We start from the raw sequence: 17,448 nt of genomic DNA, 5'->3' as shown, positions 1-17,448 counted from the left end.
ACCTCCCTGGGCAGCCTATTCCAGTGGCTGACAACCCTTTCAGAGAAGAAATACTTCCTAACATCCAACCTGAATCTCCCCTGACTAAGCTTATGCCCATTTCCTCTTGTTCTGTCACCCAACACTAATGTAAAGAGTCCTTCCCCTACCTCCCCACCATCTTTTCTCAAGTATTTGTAGGCTGTAATCAGGTCTCCCCTCAGCCTCCTCTTCTCCAGGCTAAACAGCCCCAACTCCCTCAGCCGCTCCTCATAAGTTTTATTTTCCAGCCCCTGGACCAGTTTAGTCGCCCTTCTTTGGATGCGCTCCAGGAGCTCAATAAATAACCTCACCGTGGTCAGGAGGTGCCAATGTCCTCTGGTTGATGTGGGAACTGTTGCTGGGGGGACAAACAGCTTCCCAAGGTCGGGACAGGACTCCTGAAGACAGGTGGATGTCGCCCTTGGTTGAACCCTCCCCATGCCTTTGCCGAGCCTGTCCAGCCCCACCAGCCTCGCTCCAGGAGCAGCAGTTCCATCCGAGGTGCCAGGAGAGGACGTGGAGCTTTAACCTTGACTCCAGTCTGAGATGGTCGATGGTACCTGATGACCACGCGTGGTCGGTCTGATACAAGATAATGAACATTGGTGCTTGGTGTACCTTAAATTTATGGGTGTCCTCAGTTTGGCACACTTGGTGTCGTGGTTTTCACTGTTTGAGAACATTAGTTCCCTCTGCGAGGAGTTCAGGTGGCACCTGCCAGGGCTGGGACGGGCTGGAGGCCCAAAAAAACACAAGCTCAGAGTGCATAAATCATGTGTCGGAGTAAACCAGCTTTAAATCTGGTTAAGATAAATTGCTGAGCTTCTCTTTGCCTCTTCCCAGATTACTTCCTTAAACAACCCGGGGTTTAGCATCCCGCTGGTTAGGGCTGTCTTTTCCAGGATTTCCTTCTTTGCTTTATGTCTGTAGTGTGCACAACCTGCCCCATCCCAGTTCCCAGTGCCTGCAGCCACAGCCCGGAGAGTGGGAAAATGGAGCAAAGAGCTGAATTCTGCCATCCTTAAACTTCCAACTAGAGTTTTCAAAGCCAGCGACAATATTTCTGATTAAAGCAATTAAAGTTTTTATTCCGTTTGTTTATTGCGGCATTAGTAATCTGGAAAAGAGATTTGCAATAATAACGTACTTTTTTTTTTTTTTTTCCTCTGCTGTTAAGGGTTTTATTATTCTGGCCTCTCCAGAAAGCACATTTTAAGAGCTTGGATTCAAAATTAAATATGACCTCAGTGTTTTAAAATACAATTACAATAACTATCCATTTAGTAGGTTTTTTTTTTCTTTTACTTTTGACATATGGTCAATATACTTATGCCAGTTATTAAAGACATTATTTTATGCTGTGCTAACTATTCAACGTGTTGCAGCTGCCGTAGTAAACACGGACTGATGAGAAGGGACGTCGAGGAAACGTGTTGCACAAACCACTTCTCAGGTTAGATGACTATAGTGTCCGTATGTAGGTAAGGAAAAAAATCCACCATCCTTGATAAGAGAAATTTATATTATTTATATGGGACAGAACAAACCAATTTACAAGAAAGGCACTTAAGTGGGAAGCTTATTTATTAATGAGCGTAGGACACGAGCTAATGGGGTTGTAATGCAGATGCACCTAAAGCTCGGAGGACTGCCGGCTCCAGGCACTGCCTCCGAAGGGAGAGGAGGGAAAGCGTGCTAGGAAAATCTTTCCTGCACAATTGGAAACAGAGTTAGGTAAAGTAGATTTGTCCGTCTCATCTCAGAGAGAAGGAAAGTGCGAGCGGCTCCGTCTTCTCCTGCCGCGGGACGTCGGGGGGTTTCAGAGCAGGAACGTGCCGGTGTCAGGGCTGTAATTCCCACCTCCCACTTTGTTTCGGGCAGTTTTTGGGTGCAATTGTGAGGTCATGTCAGGTCTGCGTCCCAGGGCAGCGCTGCTGTGCGGAGAAGTCCCGAAGCTCCTGGCAGCGAGGGTGCCCGGGCTGGGGCTGGCGGGAGGGTGGGAGAAGCGAGGGGCACACCGAGGTGGCCCGCGAAGGGGAGAGTTTGTTTAAATTCCAGTTCCTATATCCCGTCTTTAACAAGCTGCTTTTGAGGTAGCGGTTTATAGACTCTTATTTCAGTTAATTATAACAGCCGTTTTTCGAAACAGTATTTTTATTGGTTTTATTGATGTGCCCTACTGTTTTCCCAATCCTGTCATTGGGTTCTGCTTGGTTACCTGGGAGAAGAAAAGCTGTCCTCCCCGATCCGCACGATGCGGGGAGTGCCCGTGGCAGAGGTGGGCGATGGGCTCCTGTACCGCTCCCGAAGGCTCCCGCTGCCTCCAGAGGGCTTCCCGTGGTGCCCCTGCAAAGCCACCTCAGATCCAGCATCATGTCTCTCCGCTGCGTACGTGCCCGTGTGACTGTGGCACCCTAAACAAGAAGTGCTGACAAATGTTGGTTAAAATGAAGGAAAGCACTCCATATTTTTTGTTCTTCCAGCTGGTGTGGGGGTGTATTTCTGGTTTTGAGGCCTGATTGGGAAGAATTAAAGCCAATTCTTCATTAGGAAAGAGGGGAGATTTAGATGACATCTAAGGAAGAATTTTTTTACTCTGGGAGTGGTGAGGCACTGGCACAGGTTGCCCAGAGAAGCTGTGGCTGCCCCATCTCTGGAAGTGTTCAAGGCCAGGTTGGATGAGGCTTTGAGCAACCTGGTGTCGTGGAGGGTGTCCCTGCCCATGGCAGGGGGGTTGGAACTGGGTGATCTTTGAGGTCGCTTCCAACCCAAACCATTCTATGGTTCTATGATTTACGGAAAGCTCCTGGTGACGTACGTGGGAGACAATCTCAAAGCCTTGTAGAAAAGCTTTGAGGAGAGAGAGTATATTTATTAACTCTGCTGTTTTAATTGGCATGTATCAGCAGTTTTTTCTGGGTGTCCTGTTCTTGGTCTATGTTGACATGGAACTTCGAGTGATGAACACTTGCCAGGAACCCAGATCTTGACAAGTTTCATGATGGTTTCATCTGATGCCAGTGTTTCTGTGGTTTCTAAGTGTTCATACCTGGTTTAAAAAAAAAAAAAAAAAACCCCACACAAAAAAAAAACCCTAATACCATGTCTTGGCACTAATGTTAGAAGCTTCTCAGTAACATGAGGAGGGTCAAAGCGGCCTCAGGGGCTTTGTCTGGTGCCTTTCCTGCCATCTTTTCTCCCAAACAGCTGCTTTGGAGTGAGGTGCATCAGAAGGACCTTGTTCATGTGATGGAAATATTTTCAGAATTCCTTCAAGCAGCAGCTTGTGGCAGGAGTGCGCACATCAGGTCCTGTGCCAACCTCTGCCCATCCATCCCAGCAGCCCATGGGAGATCCTGCCTGTTGGGCATCGGATGAGCCTGTGGTTGGTCCTAACAGGAGATGTTCAGAGGGCAGAGACTGCCTTACACCCGATCTGGGAGGTTGGTTTGAAAAATGGCCTGATGGATTGAATTCTTAAGAGGTACCTGATTTATCTGTATCTTAATTCATTTTAATAGGCTGGAGTATCTGCAGGTGCTGTTGATTATAATTCTTGGTGCTCGCTTTCGTCTGGAATTCATACGCTAACGCACGTCAAGGTGGACATCCAAAGTCAGAGCCCAGTTCCAATAACTCAGCCTTAAGATTTCCTCTTTCAATTTCCCTGTGCACCATGGGAGATCAGAGACCCGGGTCTTGCAGTATAAAGACTGTAATGTGTGTTTTAACTGCCTTAGGTTTCTTTTTTTTTTTTTTTAAATCCATGCATAATGGGGATTATATCTGTCTTAGATATGTAGAAAAAAATGTAAATTTTACTTCAGATACCAGTTATACTGGGTTATTACGAAGAGGCACACTTGTGGATGGAGGTGGTGGGGTTGGTGGATGAGGTGGTGCTACGTGGCAGTTGTGTGGAGCGGGGAGGCAGTGGGAGAGCTGTGGTGAATACCCTACACCAGAGGAGCTCGGAGGAGAAGCGAAGGGAGCCCGGCGCGCGGTGGAAGGGTCCCCTGCAGCCAGCCCTAACACAGTTAATTGCCTGCGATAAAACCGACCTCGGAAGTCTGATGGGAGAGTTCTTTTATATGAGAAAAAATGTTTTCTAACAATTTCTTGTAAGTGCTAAAATTAACTGACTTTCTTTTAACCTAATTATAGATAGAGCCGATGATATCACCTATGCTTCATGTTGCCTGACGTCTTGGGTGAGAGTGTGCTGCTGCCGGTAACTTGGCTGAATTTTTGCTTTTTGCTTTGAAGCATTTCGTGTGAAACATTAATTGTTGCTGGTTGAGGGTCTCTTGGGCATGTGCTTGGTTTCCCCAGTCTCAGTCTAGAACAGGTTGGTCCTTTCCAACGAGAAGATACACAGAAATTGTTTTTTTTTTTCTTTTTTAGACAAATCTTCCGGTCATTCTGCTGCCAAACCCACTGATTTGAGATAGAAATATTTATGAGAGGCCACTCTGGTATCAGGAATGTTTTTCTTCTCCAGATGTGGCCCAGGTCCAGGCCTTTGAAAAGTTTCATTCACAGAGGGGGAAGGAGGTCTCTGGGCTGATTCTGGGGCTGAGCACAAAGATGATACAACCTCACGGTGCTGATGAGCACCAGAACTATCTATAGTTTTCCTGACCTCTCTGAATGACTTCTGCTAGCACAAGTGAAGTAGAAACATACAGGATGAAATCTGGAGAGAGCAGGAGTTAGTCTGGAAAACACGTGGTTGGGAGACAGGAAGAAAGGAGTACTTGAATTGGTGACCAGCACAGAGGTGGACCACGAAATCTACTGTACAGCAGTAAGGTCAGACGACGAGTGGTACTGAGACGGTCCAAACAAGACGAGTTAAGGAGGATGGGCAGGAGGGTGGGTGGTGGTCAGGGTAGAAAAAAGGGCAGAACATTGAAGCTGGTAAATGTAAGGAACGGGAAGGAGGTGTGGACAATGAAGCAACTGAAAGAGGGCAGATTTAGATGAGATCTAAGGAAGGAACTTTTTACAATGAGGGTGGTGAGGCACTGACACAGGTTGCCCAGAGAAGCTGTGGCTGCCCCATCCCTGGAAGTGTTCAAGGCCAGGTTGGATGAGGCTTTGGGCAACCTGGTGTAGTGGAGGGTGTCCCTGCCCATGGCAGGGGGGTTGGAACTGGACGTTCTCGAAGGTCCCTTCCAACCCTAACTGTTCTGTGATTCCATGATAAGCAGGACTTGGCGCATTGGGATGCATAGAATACTGAGGTGGATGAAGACCCTTAACTTCTTAGTGGTTGTCCTTGCACCTTACCATTGTTTTCACGGAGATCTTTGTCCATATGAGATACAATTCTCTGAAAACACAGTGCATTTGTTCAGGAAAAATAAGGCAAGACCACACATAGCATTGTTTTCCTTGAACGTGTCTCTTGTGTTCCTGGGAAAATCCGCCGCTCGCTGATGGCTGTGTTTCCTCCATGGTCTCACAGTACCGTATCCCAGGGCAAGATCTCGTTTGAAATCTGTGTCTCTCTATATAGGATTCCAATCAAAACTTTAATGGTACAGGGCAGCGAGTAGCATTTAATGACCTTCAGTGCTATCACTTGAGTCTTTCGGGCATTGACATTGATTTTCCTTATCTTGGCATGTGAAGACAGGAGTCTCACTCCCTTCTTTAAAGTGTTTGCTGGTACGCACTGGTAGCACAGAAGGAGCAGGCAGTGGCTTTGCCGGCGCCGCGGCGGGTCGCGCGTGCTGCCGCCTCAGCCAACCTCCGTTTGGTACCCGGGCTTCCCATCATTAATTGCAAGAGTCGGGAAAAAAGACCAAACCGCTTAGATACCCGTGTGTTTTACTCAAGAGGTGCATCTCTTTATTCAGAATTCGTGTTCGATACCCAGATTTTTGTGCAGAGGCTTCTCTTCCAGGATGAAGGAGAGGTACCATTTTAGTGCAGCGTTTCTGACCACTCAAATCCGTAAGAATTTAAATCCTCAATAACAGAGAAAAGCCGAGTGGAGAAAACATTGCAAAGGTGGTGTGGCAAGGGATAAGTCTTACTTAGTTCTGAGTTCTTGTGCTCTTCCATAAATGCATCAATTTCTTCCTAATAGGTCTTAAACGGAACCGCGGCGGGGTCGTTCGACGGGAATTGGGGTGTTCGCTCTGCTTATTGCAGCTCTCGTCCTTTTTCTCATCTCCTACGACTGTCATGCAGTCACTTCATTTATAAGAAGCTAAATTAAACTACGTAAGGATGTGCTTCTCCATGAATTTTAAACCTAAAAAGCGGCTTTGTTCCTTGATTCGGCGGTGGGGGGAAAAATGCAACGCAGCCGTTCGGCTGTTTGAACTCTTTATTTGCCACATTTACAATATTAATAACGCCGTTTCTAGAAGTTGTCACATCAAGTAAAAGATCTTCATTCCAGGCTGTCTTTTGGGGCCAAATTGAGACTGGATGCATGCATTTAATAAATTGTAGTCTCAAGCAGTCATTTTTGTAAATAATTAGCTTCGGTGAAAGAATAAGTTAGCTTATTGTGTGCATCTAATGTTGCAAATGTACACACAGCAAACTTTCCTATTAATCAACAGTCAAGCGCTGTAAGTTGGGTCTCATACATAATGAATTGTTCTTAAACCTCATGGGTTTCATTGATAGAAAAATAAGAGAAAACACAAGCGTAGTAAGCTTTTGAATAAAATTTAACGAGATTGCTCGGCATCCTGTAATCGTTTTGGAATCATTAGAGACCTGATAATTCATCTGCAGTTTTGGGGTGGCTTTAGCCTTCATCTATCAAAGAAAGACTATTTAAATGACATTGAGGTGTTGATAAGATACATTTTTCTTTAATTTCACGATGAAGGCTTCAGTAAAAAGGCCGGCTAACTCTACTTTATTATGAAAAGAATAACGCTGCACGGCTGAGTCTCATTGTAATGTTAATTTTTGTGTTCTAATCATTACTGATTATTCCATTTGAAAAGTAACACACCGGCTATCTCTCGAAATAAAAAATGATCTGGTGAGACAGGCACAGACATATATAGGTATAAGAAAGAGACAGTCAGCCTTGTTTTTTCAGACAGGGAAGCTTTTTATCCAGGCCTGACTTCTGGTGACTCCGTGTGCATGAGAGTTGTGTGGATAGTTGCCTTCAGTCATTTGCTAATAAAATAAGAAAATGCAGGTTTTTTTTTTTTTTAAAAAAAAAAACACAAAAAACCAGTACATTATCTTTTAAATTATATTTGCCACTCATACCTATTTCATGACAAGAGTTCCTTTTCAGATCCTAGAGAAACAGCAGTGGATTCTCTTGCAAATATGAAAATTTACTGTGATTTAGGAGCAATTCGTAATTAACCATACTAATGACCCTAAGCCATGGAGATGCTTGATCCACCCGATATTCCCCAGCTGACCAGCGCCTAGGGAATAGTTTAATCATGGATGCTCACTGCCAGGAAGCACCCCGAACCGATGGCAGCTTTGGTCGGTGCCAGAGCCTGTCCGAGAGACAGTACCCTGATGAGCAGGAGGAAGGGCACATGCTCATGCACACAGGCTTGTCCGGTCTTTGGGCTGCAGGATGGCATCTTGGGGGGAAAATGACCCAAGGACCCTCTTTTCTCAAATCACTTAGAGACTCTCTGCTCCTGTCTGGTGCTCCGAGGACTGTTTTGTTCCGCAGGTGGCTCACAGAGGAATTATGGCTCCAGCATAAACTCATAGAATGGTTTGGGTTGGAAGGGACCTCAAAGATCATCCAGTTCCAACCCCCCTGCTATGGGCAGGGACACCCTCCACTACACCAGGTTGCCCAAAGCCCCATCCAACCTGGCCTTGAACACTTCCAGGGATGTGGCAGCCACAGCTTCTCTGGGCAACCTGTGCCAGTGCCTCACCACCCTCAGAGGGAAGAATTTCTTCCTTAGATCTCATCGAAATCTCCCCTCTTTCAGTTTAAAGCCATTGCCCCATGTCCTGTCACTATATACCCTTGTCCAAAGTCCCTCTCCAACGTACAATATGTACAGCTCTCCAAAGGTGATGACAGAATCCTACTGTAACTGAGCAGTAGTCCCAAAACTGTTTTTCTCTCCACCGTGGGCAGGTTCCTTCCGTAAGATCCTTTTCCAGAAGCCTGCTGTCAAAAAAAAAAACCCACCTTTTTTATTTTCCTATTTTTTTAACCTTGGCGTAAGGGTGAAAGCCGTTCAGAAGTCCACCCACATTCCCCTTCTTGACGTTAAGTAGGTCTGCAGTCTCCAAGAGAGCCATGTCTAAATTGCTGTCAGCTCGCATCAGGCGCTCCGGCCGCCGAGCAGGGCTGCCGGGTCATGTCAGCGCCCGTTCGTTATCGTCGGAGCCTGCTGCAGCACCAGCCTCTGGTCTTTCTCCCTTAACAAGGGGATCAGCCACATGGATCAGCCTCCATGACATCCTCATGGAGATCTGCACGGACAGGCACCAGACACCCGCTCAGCTTGGGCTTCAGTTACCCGGTGGGACCACCGTCAAGGTTGGGTCTCCCTGACGTGGTACAGCCTCTGGTCCAGGTGTCTCATGGTCTCCCTGTTTTGGGAAGGTTTCTATAAGCTTTCCTCACCCCTGGCCTTTTTTTTGTGTTTGTTTTGTATTGTTTCAGGGGATTTTTGAGGGGGGAGAAAGGGCCTTTTAATACAAGATACTCACAGGGTTTTTTTCCTGTTGTTTCACTTCTGTCCCTCTCTCCTCCATTAATACATTCCTATCAGAGCCTTTTTCATCCCTACTGGATATGGGGTAATTTTGATACTTTTTGGGCCTGTTTAAGGTGCAAACTTGTAAGAAATCAAATGACCAAAGAAGCATCAAAATACGGAGGAGAAAAAGGATGGACATGTCCCGCGGACAGTAATTCTTCTTACTTACCCCAGCCTGGAGGTGCTCTTCAAACTGGAGGCACTGAGCGTTGTGCAACCCTATAAACATGCTTGCAGATTTCCAGGGACGAACTGGGATGGCTTCTGCTGCAGGTTTAATTAAAATGTAGTGTCTCTGTCTGCCCAGTGGTTCTGTCTCTTTTTCCTGGTTGTAAATCATGAAGCTGCAGGCGCTGGGGAGCCTCGGGAGCAGCGTAGGGAGGTCAGGGCTCCCTGTCAGAGACGAGTTGTTGCCTTCTCCTCTTTCTTGCCTGCCCTGTCTCTGTCCATCACACCTTCTGCAGACGTTGGGTTTGCTGCTGGGTTTTCCTCTTCTACACTCTTCCCATCTTTCTTCACATGTCCACATTAGGCTGGATGACGTGGACTCCTGGTGTTGACGTTGACGAAGACAGGCTAAGAGAAGGGTTTGCTGAGATTTTGTGCGCTCTGCATCGTGAAGAGGACAGCTGATGATGGCTTCTATAGCATTCTGGTCATAACAAGATCCAAAAGCCTCTTAAGTAGGACTGATTTATTTGTATTTTCATATACAATTTGTTGTTAATGAACCAAAGTGCTTACGGTTTTTGTTCAGGGAACACAGTGGGGAAAAATTATGAATGTTCTTAAAAAACATAGAATGGGATGTGATTGAGTATCCAAATATGTTTATTTCCTACATACCTGAAGATAATGGGATATTGCAAACCCTGTGATCTTCAGTGCCATGTGTACCACGGTGTCAAAACACAATTTGGTTGGTAACAGCCTGGCAAAGGTTCTAATTTCCAGGAGAAGAAATTAGCAAGTTGTATGTAAAAACATACATTCCATTTTTTTTTTCCCATTTATTTTAGGTCTTTACTACTGCTGTTATCTGAGTGGAACTGTTGTGGTTATTATGGTAATATAATAATGTAATATCTGAGGCTACCCACATGTGGTCTTGAGCTGACTGCAGTCCAGGAGGAGTTGCATGGGGAGTTGCAATTTTTGTTCGTGTTGGGGAGATTTTTTGGTTTATATCTCAACCAAATTGGAATAAAGGGGACTTGTCATCAACTCAGCACCTGAGCAGTCTATAAACCTCTTCTTAGGCAAACACTCAAGGGTGAGGTGCTTACCAGGAGATAAAAGGTTCAAGTGTGTGTGGCTACCAGCAGTGGAAGCGAGCGTTGGATGTTATGTTCAGCCAATCGATTGTATTTAATATGTACGAATATTTTATAAAGATACAGATAAATACATAAGTACTTTGTGGGAGCTGGCACAACGTTCTCATAATATTTACCCTGATGAAGCTGCCAGCTCGTAGCTTTGCCCTAAGGAAGTTACCAGCAGAGCCCTTGTGATATATTCCCTTTATTTTAAGTCATGCAACTCAAGGTCCGTCTTGTAATGTTTTCCATTAAGGTTTATTAAGGACTGACTGAGGCAAAAAAGCAGCTCAGAAATAAAATAAATAATCAAAATCATACATGGCTACCCGCTGAGGCTTCTCACAGCATTTCTCTGGTTTTCATAATGGTTAAGCTATTTAGGATGATACTGAAGCCAATCTGCTGCTTACATGTTTATTTTGGAAGCACGTTAGAAACTTCCAGTTCTTGGCAAGTGGTTTGGAAGGAGCCTGTTAAACTGAAACAGGTGGTGGTTCTGCTTTCCCCCCCCCCCCTGCTAAAACCATCTTTTCCTTTGTGTCATCCCATGCAAACATAAGAAATCAGAGAAGAGCTGTGGCTGGGATGGAGCCTCAGGAGGACACCTCTCAGCTGCCTGGGAGCAAGAGCCCGGTGGCTTCCTGAGTTTGTTCAGTCTTAAAAAAGAGCTGTAATGGAAATAAGTATGTGGGATTGCACTACGAATGGTAGGGAATAGCTGCCGCGTGTGTGAGCTGGAGCAGGAGGTCTGCACCTGGGCTGTCCTGGATTCCTGTGCTGGAACCTTACGTCTCTTTTGGACTTCACCACCACCAAGAGCTGAACACACAGGCTGGAGATCTACAGCAGCAGCAGCAGTTGTTCCCTGGCCTGAAAAAAGAAGTCTCCTTTTGAGAGACATCCAACTTTTCTAAAAAAAATATATATACATGTATTTTTAGATGTCTGCATTTTATAGCTTAAAACAAGCATGTTTTTTCCTGTTGGAGGAGGATGCAGTTTTAATCAAGCATCACATCGTAACGCCGCGTAGATGAGTCAGTCACTTGCAGCTGAATATCCGTTTAGCAACGCAGAGTTAAGACAGACATCTAACTGACTGCACACGTGTTAGGGGCTGGCACATTAATGCAAAAAAAAAAAAGTTTCTGTTAAAAAAAAGCAAACAAACCCTAAAAACCCTACGGTAATGATGACTTGACCAACTGAAAATACAAAAACTTCCACTTTGAATTTTTTAGGGTGCCAGGCAGCACCTGACACAATTCACTAGTGAAAACAAGTGCAAGAAAGTCTGCAATGAAAGTGTAAGTGGTTTAAATAAGGCTGCTGCATTTTAAATCAATGCTTCTCATTATTCTAGCCACATTGCAACAAGAAAAGGTGTTGGTACTTTTTTAAGGAAAGATAATGAAATTCTCCAGAGCAAAAGTAAAGCAGTTGGATTTCTTACAGCTTCTGTTTAGTTTCTTGCATTTTTAGGTGTATATGCTTATTTTATTTTCCAGTAGAAAAGTAAAAATAACGTCTTCTTGAATGACAGGTCAAAGACATAAGCTTTCCGTAGGTAAAGCACAGAAAAAATGATGAAAGACTAATGTTGAACATGATGGGGCGTGACCATGTTGGACATAGGGCTGGTTTCATATGGCAATAGAACGTCTGTACTGATTTCTCCTGAAAAGTCTTTTTGTTGGTGGTGCTAAAGATTAAGCACAAGTAGTTAAGAGGACTTTTAGATGGATATTTTTCTCTAATGGTATACAACTAACTTTTTTCCTGTCCGTCTTGACATTAGAGATGTTCAAAGATCAATACATGGAGTAGGCTGTTCAGAAACCTTCCAAGAAGCCTAACATTCAGCAGAGGAATTTCACACGAGGTGGGGAAGTTTCCCGTGATGTAACTCATCTGCTCTCTTTGCCTTCTTAGGAATGTTTTGAGACCACTTTTGCCTTGCTTCTTGAAAAGTATGTGTGGTTTGGTTGGACCAAAGTGTGGCTTTGAAGCCTGAGAAAAATTCTTTAAAAGGCAGCTGGTGTTTCAAGTTGAATTTGTAACGACGAGGTAGTTTGTAGAAGCAGTGCTGGTATGAGCGTCGGAAGGAGAAAGGGAAGGAGGGCAGGGGGGGAAGGAGGGTCAGTAGAAGACACCCACGCAGAAGTTATGTTCCTTCTTTTTCTTTATTAATGCTGTCAAATTCCCAGCAATACATGTTAGCATTTCTAGCCAAGCAAAATTAATGTGAAGATTTATTATTTTTTTTCTTTTTGCCAATTTCATCGTATACGTTGGCAAATCTGTTTTGTATCCTGCAGGAAAAGAAGTCCATGAATTCTTAGAAAGCAATGCGTTTTCATCTCGCAAGGATTTTGCTTTCTTGACCAAGGTGGAGGTGGCCATGGAGGATGGGTGGCGTGGTGGGAGAATGGTCTCACCAAACATCTAGAGATGTTCAGCAGTAGCAAGTCACTGTTCTTAAAAGCAGCAATTAAAAAATCAAGAATTCTATCCAAACAGTCCTGCCAGGGAAGACCTGGTAGAAGTGAGGAATGTATATGTGATGGCAGGGGGAAGGTATCCATGCATTGGGATGGTGAAGCCTTGCTGGTGGTACACAACAGGTCCCTGCAGACCTCCCAGCTACACAGATGGGCAACGCAGCTGCTGTAATTCATGTCTTCTCAAGAGATTGATGGACCTTTACTCTGTTCCTTCTCTTTAAATATGGAGCTGATGGCCTGAGGGTTACCTCAAAGCTCCAGGCAAAGCCCTGAGCAGCCCATGCACCAGCCTCGGCAGCGCAGCACCTTGCCGACGCCACGAGCTGCTTCCCACCTGGTTTTTGGGGAGAACGATGGTAGTTTGGTGCCTTTCTGGAGCAGGAGGGAGAGGTTGGAGGCAGAGCTGAGAGCCTGGTGCTGGGGGCTGCTCACGTGCAGAGCAGCCAGGAGACAAAGTCTTTCGGTTTTATGATGATATTACAGTCCAAATCATTTCCAGACTCCCGAGAATGCGAAACAAGATGATGTGAAAAACATAAGGTTACTGTGGTTTTGAGTGCTTCCTATGCTCTTCTGGATAAATGGAGCAGAAAAGTCTCCCAACTTCTCTTTGAGATTTCAGAGGCATTATTATATTCTGTAGTTATTACATCGTCGTAGCTCTAACAATCCACAGTAAAACCGAGCCGTATTCTGCTGAGTGTTGTACATGTGCGGAATAACGGATTATCCGTGGTGTCGAGAGCTCGCTTTGAGGTCCGTGTCGTATGTGTTCGTGCAAAAAAGATTATGCACAGATTCTCATACCTCTTTTTATTTTTTTTTAGCGAAGAGATTGATAAATAGCAAAACAACATAAAGCAGACATCAGTTTTATAAAGCAAATTGATACGGCTTCACAGACAGGAGGGGAAAAAAAAGCAAAATCAAAAGTGTTAATTTGGTAAATAAATGGAAAGAGAGAAATAAAACAGCAAACTGGATCAAAAGCTGATTCTCCCATTTTGTTTTGCCTCTGCTCCAAGCCATCAACTCATGTCCTTGTGCGACTGGAGCTTTTTAATTGTCCGCCTCTGTGTCCCTCTTCTTCTCTGCCCCTTTCTAATGGGTAATTACGTGGCCTTCAGTGGATACCAGTTAATCAGAAGTCGAGCCAGGGCTGGGGGAGATGGCAGGGCTGTTGGACCACGCGCCAGGCGAGCGAGGGCTTCGCTGCTGAGAGTCACCCTGACCCGCTCATCATTTATCCGTCCGGAGGCAGAGCCAGGGCCGGCGCCTGCTCACACCGCCGTGGATCCAGCGGGCGAAGGCGTTCGATCTGTTTGCAAAAGGTACCTCGTGGCAAAAGCAGACCTGGTGTCTTTGATGCCATGATGGATACGTCACACGGCTCGTTTTCTTTGGCTTTCTGCTTGGTGGCGACTCACAAAATATTTCCGCTCGCTCGCAGCACGCCGGAGCATCCCGGGGAATTGGCGTTGGTTTGTTCTTTCTCTGTACCTGGTCAGCAGAGTTGCTCTGGTTTTCTCTTTCTTTGATTGTCTCAGGTTCTCTTGTATTTTGATATTTCTGCAATTTTCTTCACTTTCTCCTGCTTTATGACACATCCAGCCTCTCGCCAGAAGACTATGCTGTTGAGTTTTAGCAGCACACTATTGAGAAACTTCTTGTTCTGGACACTGGCTGTGTTTCCAGCTGGGGAGGGGAAGAAAAAGCTCCAATAATCAGAAAAACCTTAGGATGGCTCATCAGTGGTGCTTAGGATTCTGGATATGAGAAGATTTCTGGCTGTTTCAGCAGTCACCCTTGATGTTGTCTCCTTATCAGTCTTCTCATCCTTTTTCTCGGGTGCTTTGCTAACGGGCTCTGTTTGTTTATTGATACCCTGGAACGGTTTGGAGAGACACCCACCACACCGCAGCCTGGTAAGGCACTAGGAGAGCATCACCACCCCCCCCACCACCCCCTCCCTTCACCAGCACTGCTTCACCTGACAGAGAACACATGGGTTGGGTATTTGCACATCCAGTGTTGGCATTTTCATTGATCTCGTACGTATATTCATCGCTCTTCTGGAGGAAAAGAAGGAAAAAAGTAGCAAGGGAAGAAGTACTTTTTTTTTTTTCCAGGTGCTTTCTGTTTGCTCGCTTTGCTCTTCGGTGTCCTGTGCGCACGAGCTGCCATTGAAAATCAAATGAATTCTCAATTGCTTCCTTCCAATTCAATAAGTGGAGGAAAGCAGAAACCTGCCACCGTCGCTGGAAGGAAACGGGGCAGAGGAGGGCGCGGGTTCGACAGAAAGCTGATTCCTTTTCCCCATTCCCTGGGGATGGTCCCTGGGGAGACGGGACTGAGCCCTTGGGGGACGGGGAGGAGGAGCCTCCCCACCACCCACCCCGCAGGCGCAAGGATGCGGTGTCTGCTGCGGACTTGGGTGGTTTTCTTGCTCCCTGATGTTTCTCTTATTCCCGACATCCAGTCTTTTATGGTTTTTTATTATTGCCATCATGAATCATTTCCCCTTTGTCAGAGCAGAAAAAAGGTGGAGTCTGTCTCCAGGTTGAACGCTTTGGCGATTATATGTCTTTCCACTAACGTAGGGAGTATGAATATTCATTTTTATAATTTTTATCGTTATAATTTCACGATTCTCTCTTGCAGCAGGGCAGAGTCCTCGGCCGCCTGCGAGGTGTGCGAAGGCGTGGAGGAGATGACGGAGCCGCTGAAGCAGTGCGTAGCCTGGCTGCATGCCTACTTCTGCGAGCCGGAGAGGACAGCGAGCCTTCCCGTGCCAGCCTTCCACCACCCGCTGCTCCAGCAAGGTCTGTGCCACGGGGCGCCCGTCCCCTCCCTGCTCCCATCAGCCGGGGGGTGCTGGCTCCCATCTCCCTAACTCTTGGTCAACGGCAATAGAACCGATGCGGTTCAGCTCCCGACGGTCGCTGGCTGAAAGGTTTGGGTGTGGACACAGCTGAAGCTTTTCAGTAAGGTCATTGTTCACTTAAACTGGCTTTTTGCCAGCAACGAGGGCGTTGAGGCTTAGACATGTCCCTGTCTGTTGGCATGGGCACCTCGCCAGTGCCATAGAAGCAGTCGGTGGTAGGTTGCGTAGCAATGTTCTGATTCCTCAAAGTTATCATAGATACTATTTGTGGGTTTTTTTAACAAAGAACAAGTATTGTTACAAAGACGTTGTTGCTACTCATGTATTTAGATAAAAACAAGACCTGGGAAAAGTTTCTCCTTACCATTCTCCATTTACTGACTCTGTTCCTGTCGTGGTTTTAACCCGACTGGCAACCAAACAGCACGCAGCCACTCGCCCCCAGTGGATGGGGGAAAGATTCAGAGGGGTGAAGGCAAGGAGACTCGTGGGTTGAGATAAAAACAATTTAATAATTGAAATAAAATGAAAAATTATAATAATAGAATATACAAATGAGTGATGCCCAGTGCATTTGCTCCCCACCCGTTGGCCCAACACCCAGCCCATCCCCAGGTAGTGATCCTGGAGGAGAGAAATCCCAAAACCACAGTCCTGGAAGAGAGAGCGAGAACTTCCCAGCCAGCCCTCATTTATGTATTGAGCAGGAGATCGCATGGTGTGGAATATCCCTTTGGCCAGTTTGGGTCTGTTGCTCCAGCTGTGCTCCCTCCCAGCTTCTTGTGCCCCTGCACACTAGCAAAGCATGGGAAGTAGAAGAATCTTTGATTTCTTAGTAACAACTGAAAACATCAGCATGTTATCAACATTATTCTCGTACCGAATCCCATACTAAACCCAAAACACAGCCCTATTCTAGCTACTAAGAAGGAGACTCTCTGTCCCAGCCCAAACCAGGGCAGTTCCTGAAGACTTCATAACAGAAGTCAATCACTTGAAATGACATCTCATTATTTACAAAAAAAAAAAATTCACAAGTCTGCTTTTTGCAGTGCCTTCTGCTCTGTCCATGAATGCCATCATTTCCCAGCAAATAAAATCTTCAGTTTAATAGATGTATTTTTTCCATAATAACACAGCGCCACAAAGGGACTTGTATCCCCTACCTTACAAGAGGTAAGATAGTCGTGAGTTCTGTATAAACTCTAAATTGTATGTACTTTATCTTTTTTGGTGGTTCAAGGTGCAAGACACCGTGTAACTATGGGTGCATAGGTTTGTATTTTAAGGCGTAGGGACTCTACGTCGGCGTCGGTACTGGTGTAAAACAAGGAGCAGTGTCACGTGTGGAAAGGGAGGGCTGTTGGGACAGCACAGCTCTGTTGTGTATTGCACCATCTGCCCCTAATTTTCGTACAAACATCATTTGTGTCAACTACTGAAGAATGTCATTTAGAAGTTTTAGTGAAACCATCCAATTAACATGTGGGAGAATAAGCACTGATGACACTGTGGTGTCAAAATTGCCAAAATGCTCATGGAGTATGGCCTTCTGGGTGATTAAATTATCATCTGAGGACTTTTTTATATTAGCTGGGATGAAATTAAGACCCATCTTGTGAAAACTTTAGGGTTGGGGTGAACAAGACTGGGCAAAGCTGGGTGAGAAATAGTTACTGCTGCTGTTTCTTCCATCTGAATAACATCAGGGGAATTCTGCTTCCCAGATTACCCACCAGAGGATTATAAAACATTTAAAGTAATGCTTTCACTTTTATTAATTTTCCTAAATTGGCTACTGAATTCTTTTCAGCTTGGCTAATGAATATTTTGGTCTAAGCAATGCTGGTGGTGGTTCAGCTGCTGTTTTGGGGGTTAGCCCTGAGCAGACTTGCCTTGACTGACTTAGGGTCAGAGATGATGGGGGACTTTGGTGCTTCCCTAGGAAGCAACCTTCCTGTGCAGGCCACGTTGGAAGA

General features: G+C 45.6%; 1 protein-coding gene across 1 annotated transcript in view; it reads left to right on the top strand.

The window, feature by feature from the left end:
• MGMT (O-6-methylguanine-DNA methyltransferase) overlaps nt 1-17,448 on the top strand; it is a 149,930-nt gene that overhangs the window by 100,679 nt on the left and 31,803 nt on the right. Inside the window, exon 3 of the mRNA XM_086616793.1 lies at nt 15,247-15,407. Within this exon, the coding sequence (XP_086472919.1) occupies nt 15,247-15,407 (161 nt within the window). The remainder of the gene's footprint in view (nt 1-15,246; nt 15,408-17,448) is intronic.

The sequence above is a fragment of the Tauraco erythrolophus genome, chromosome 9, assembly GCF_009769465.1.
Source record: "Tauraco erythrolophus isolate bTauEry1 chromosome 9, bTauEry1.pri, whole genome shotgun sequence".
Lineage (NCBI taxonomy): Eukaryota > Metazoa > Chordata > Aves > Musophagiformes > Musophagidae > Tauraco > Tauraco erythrolophus.
The sequence above is the reverse complement of the archived record's forward strand: the minus strand, read 5'-3'. Positions and strand labels throughout refer to the sequence as shown.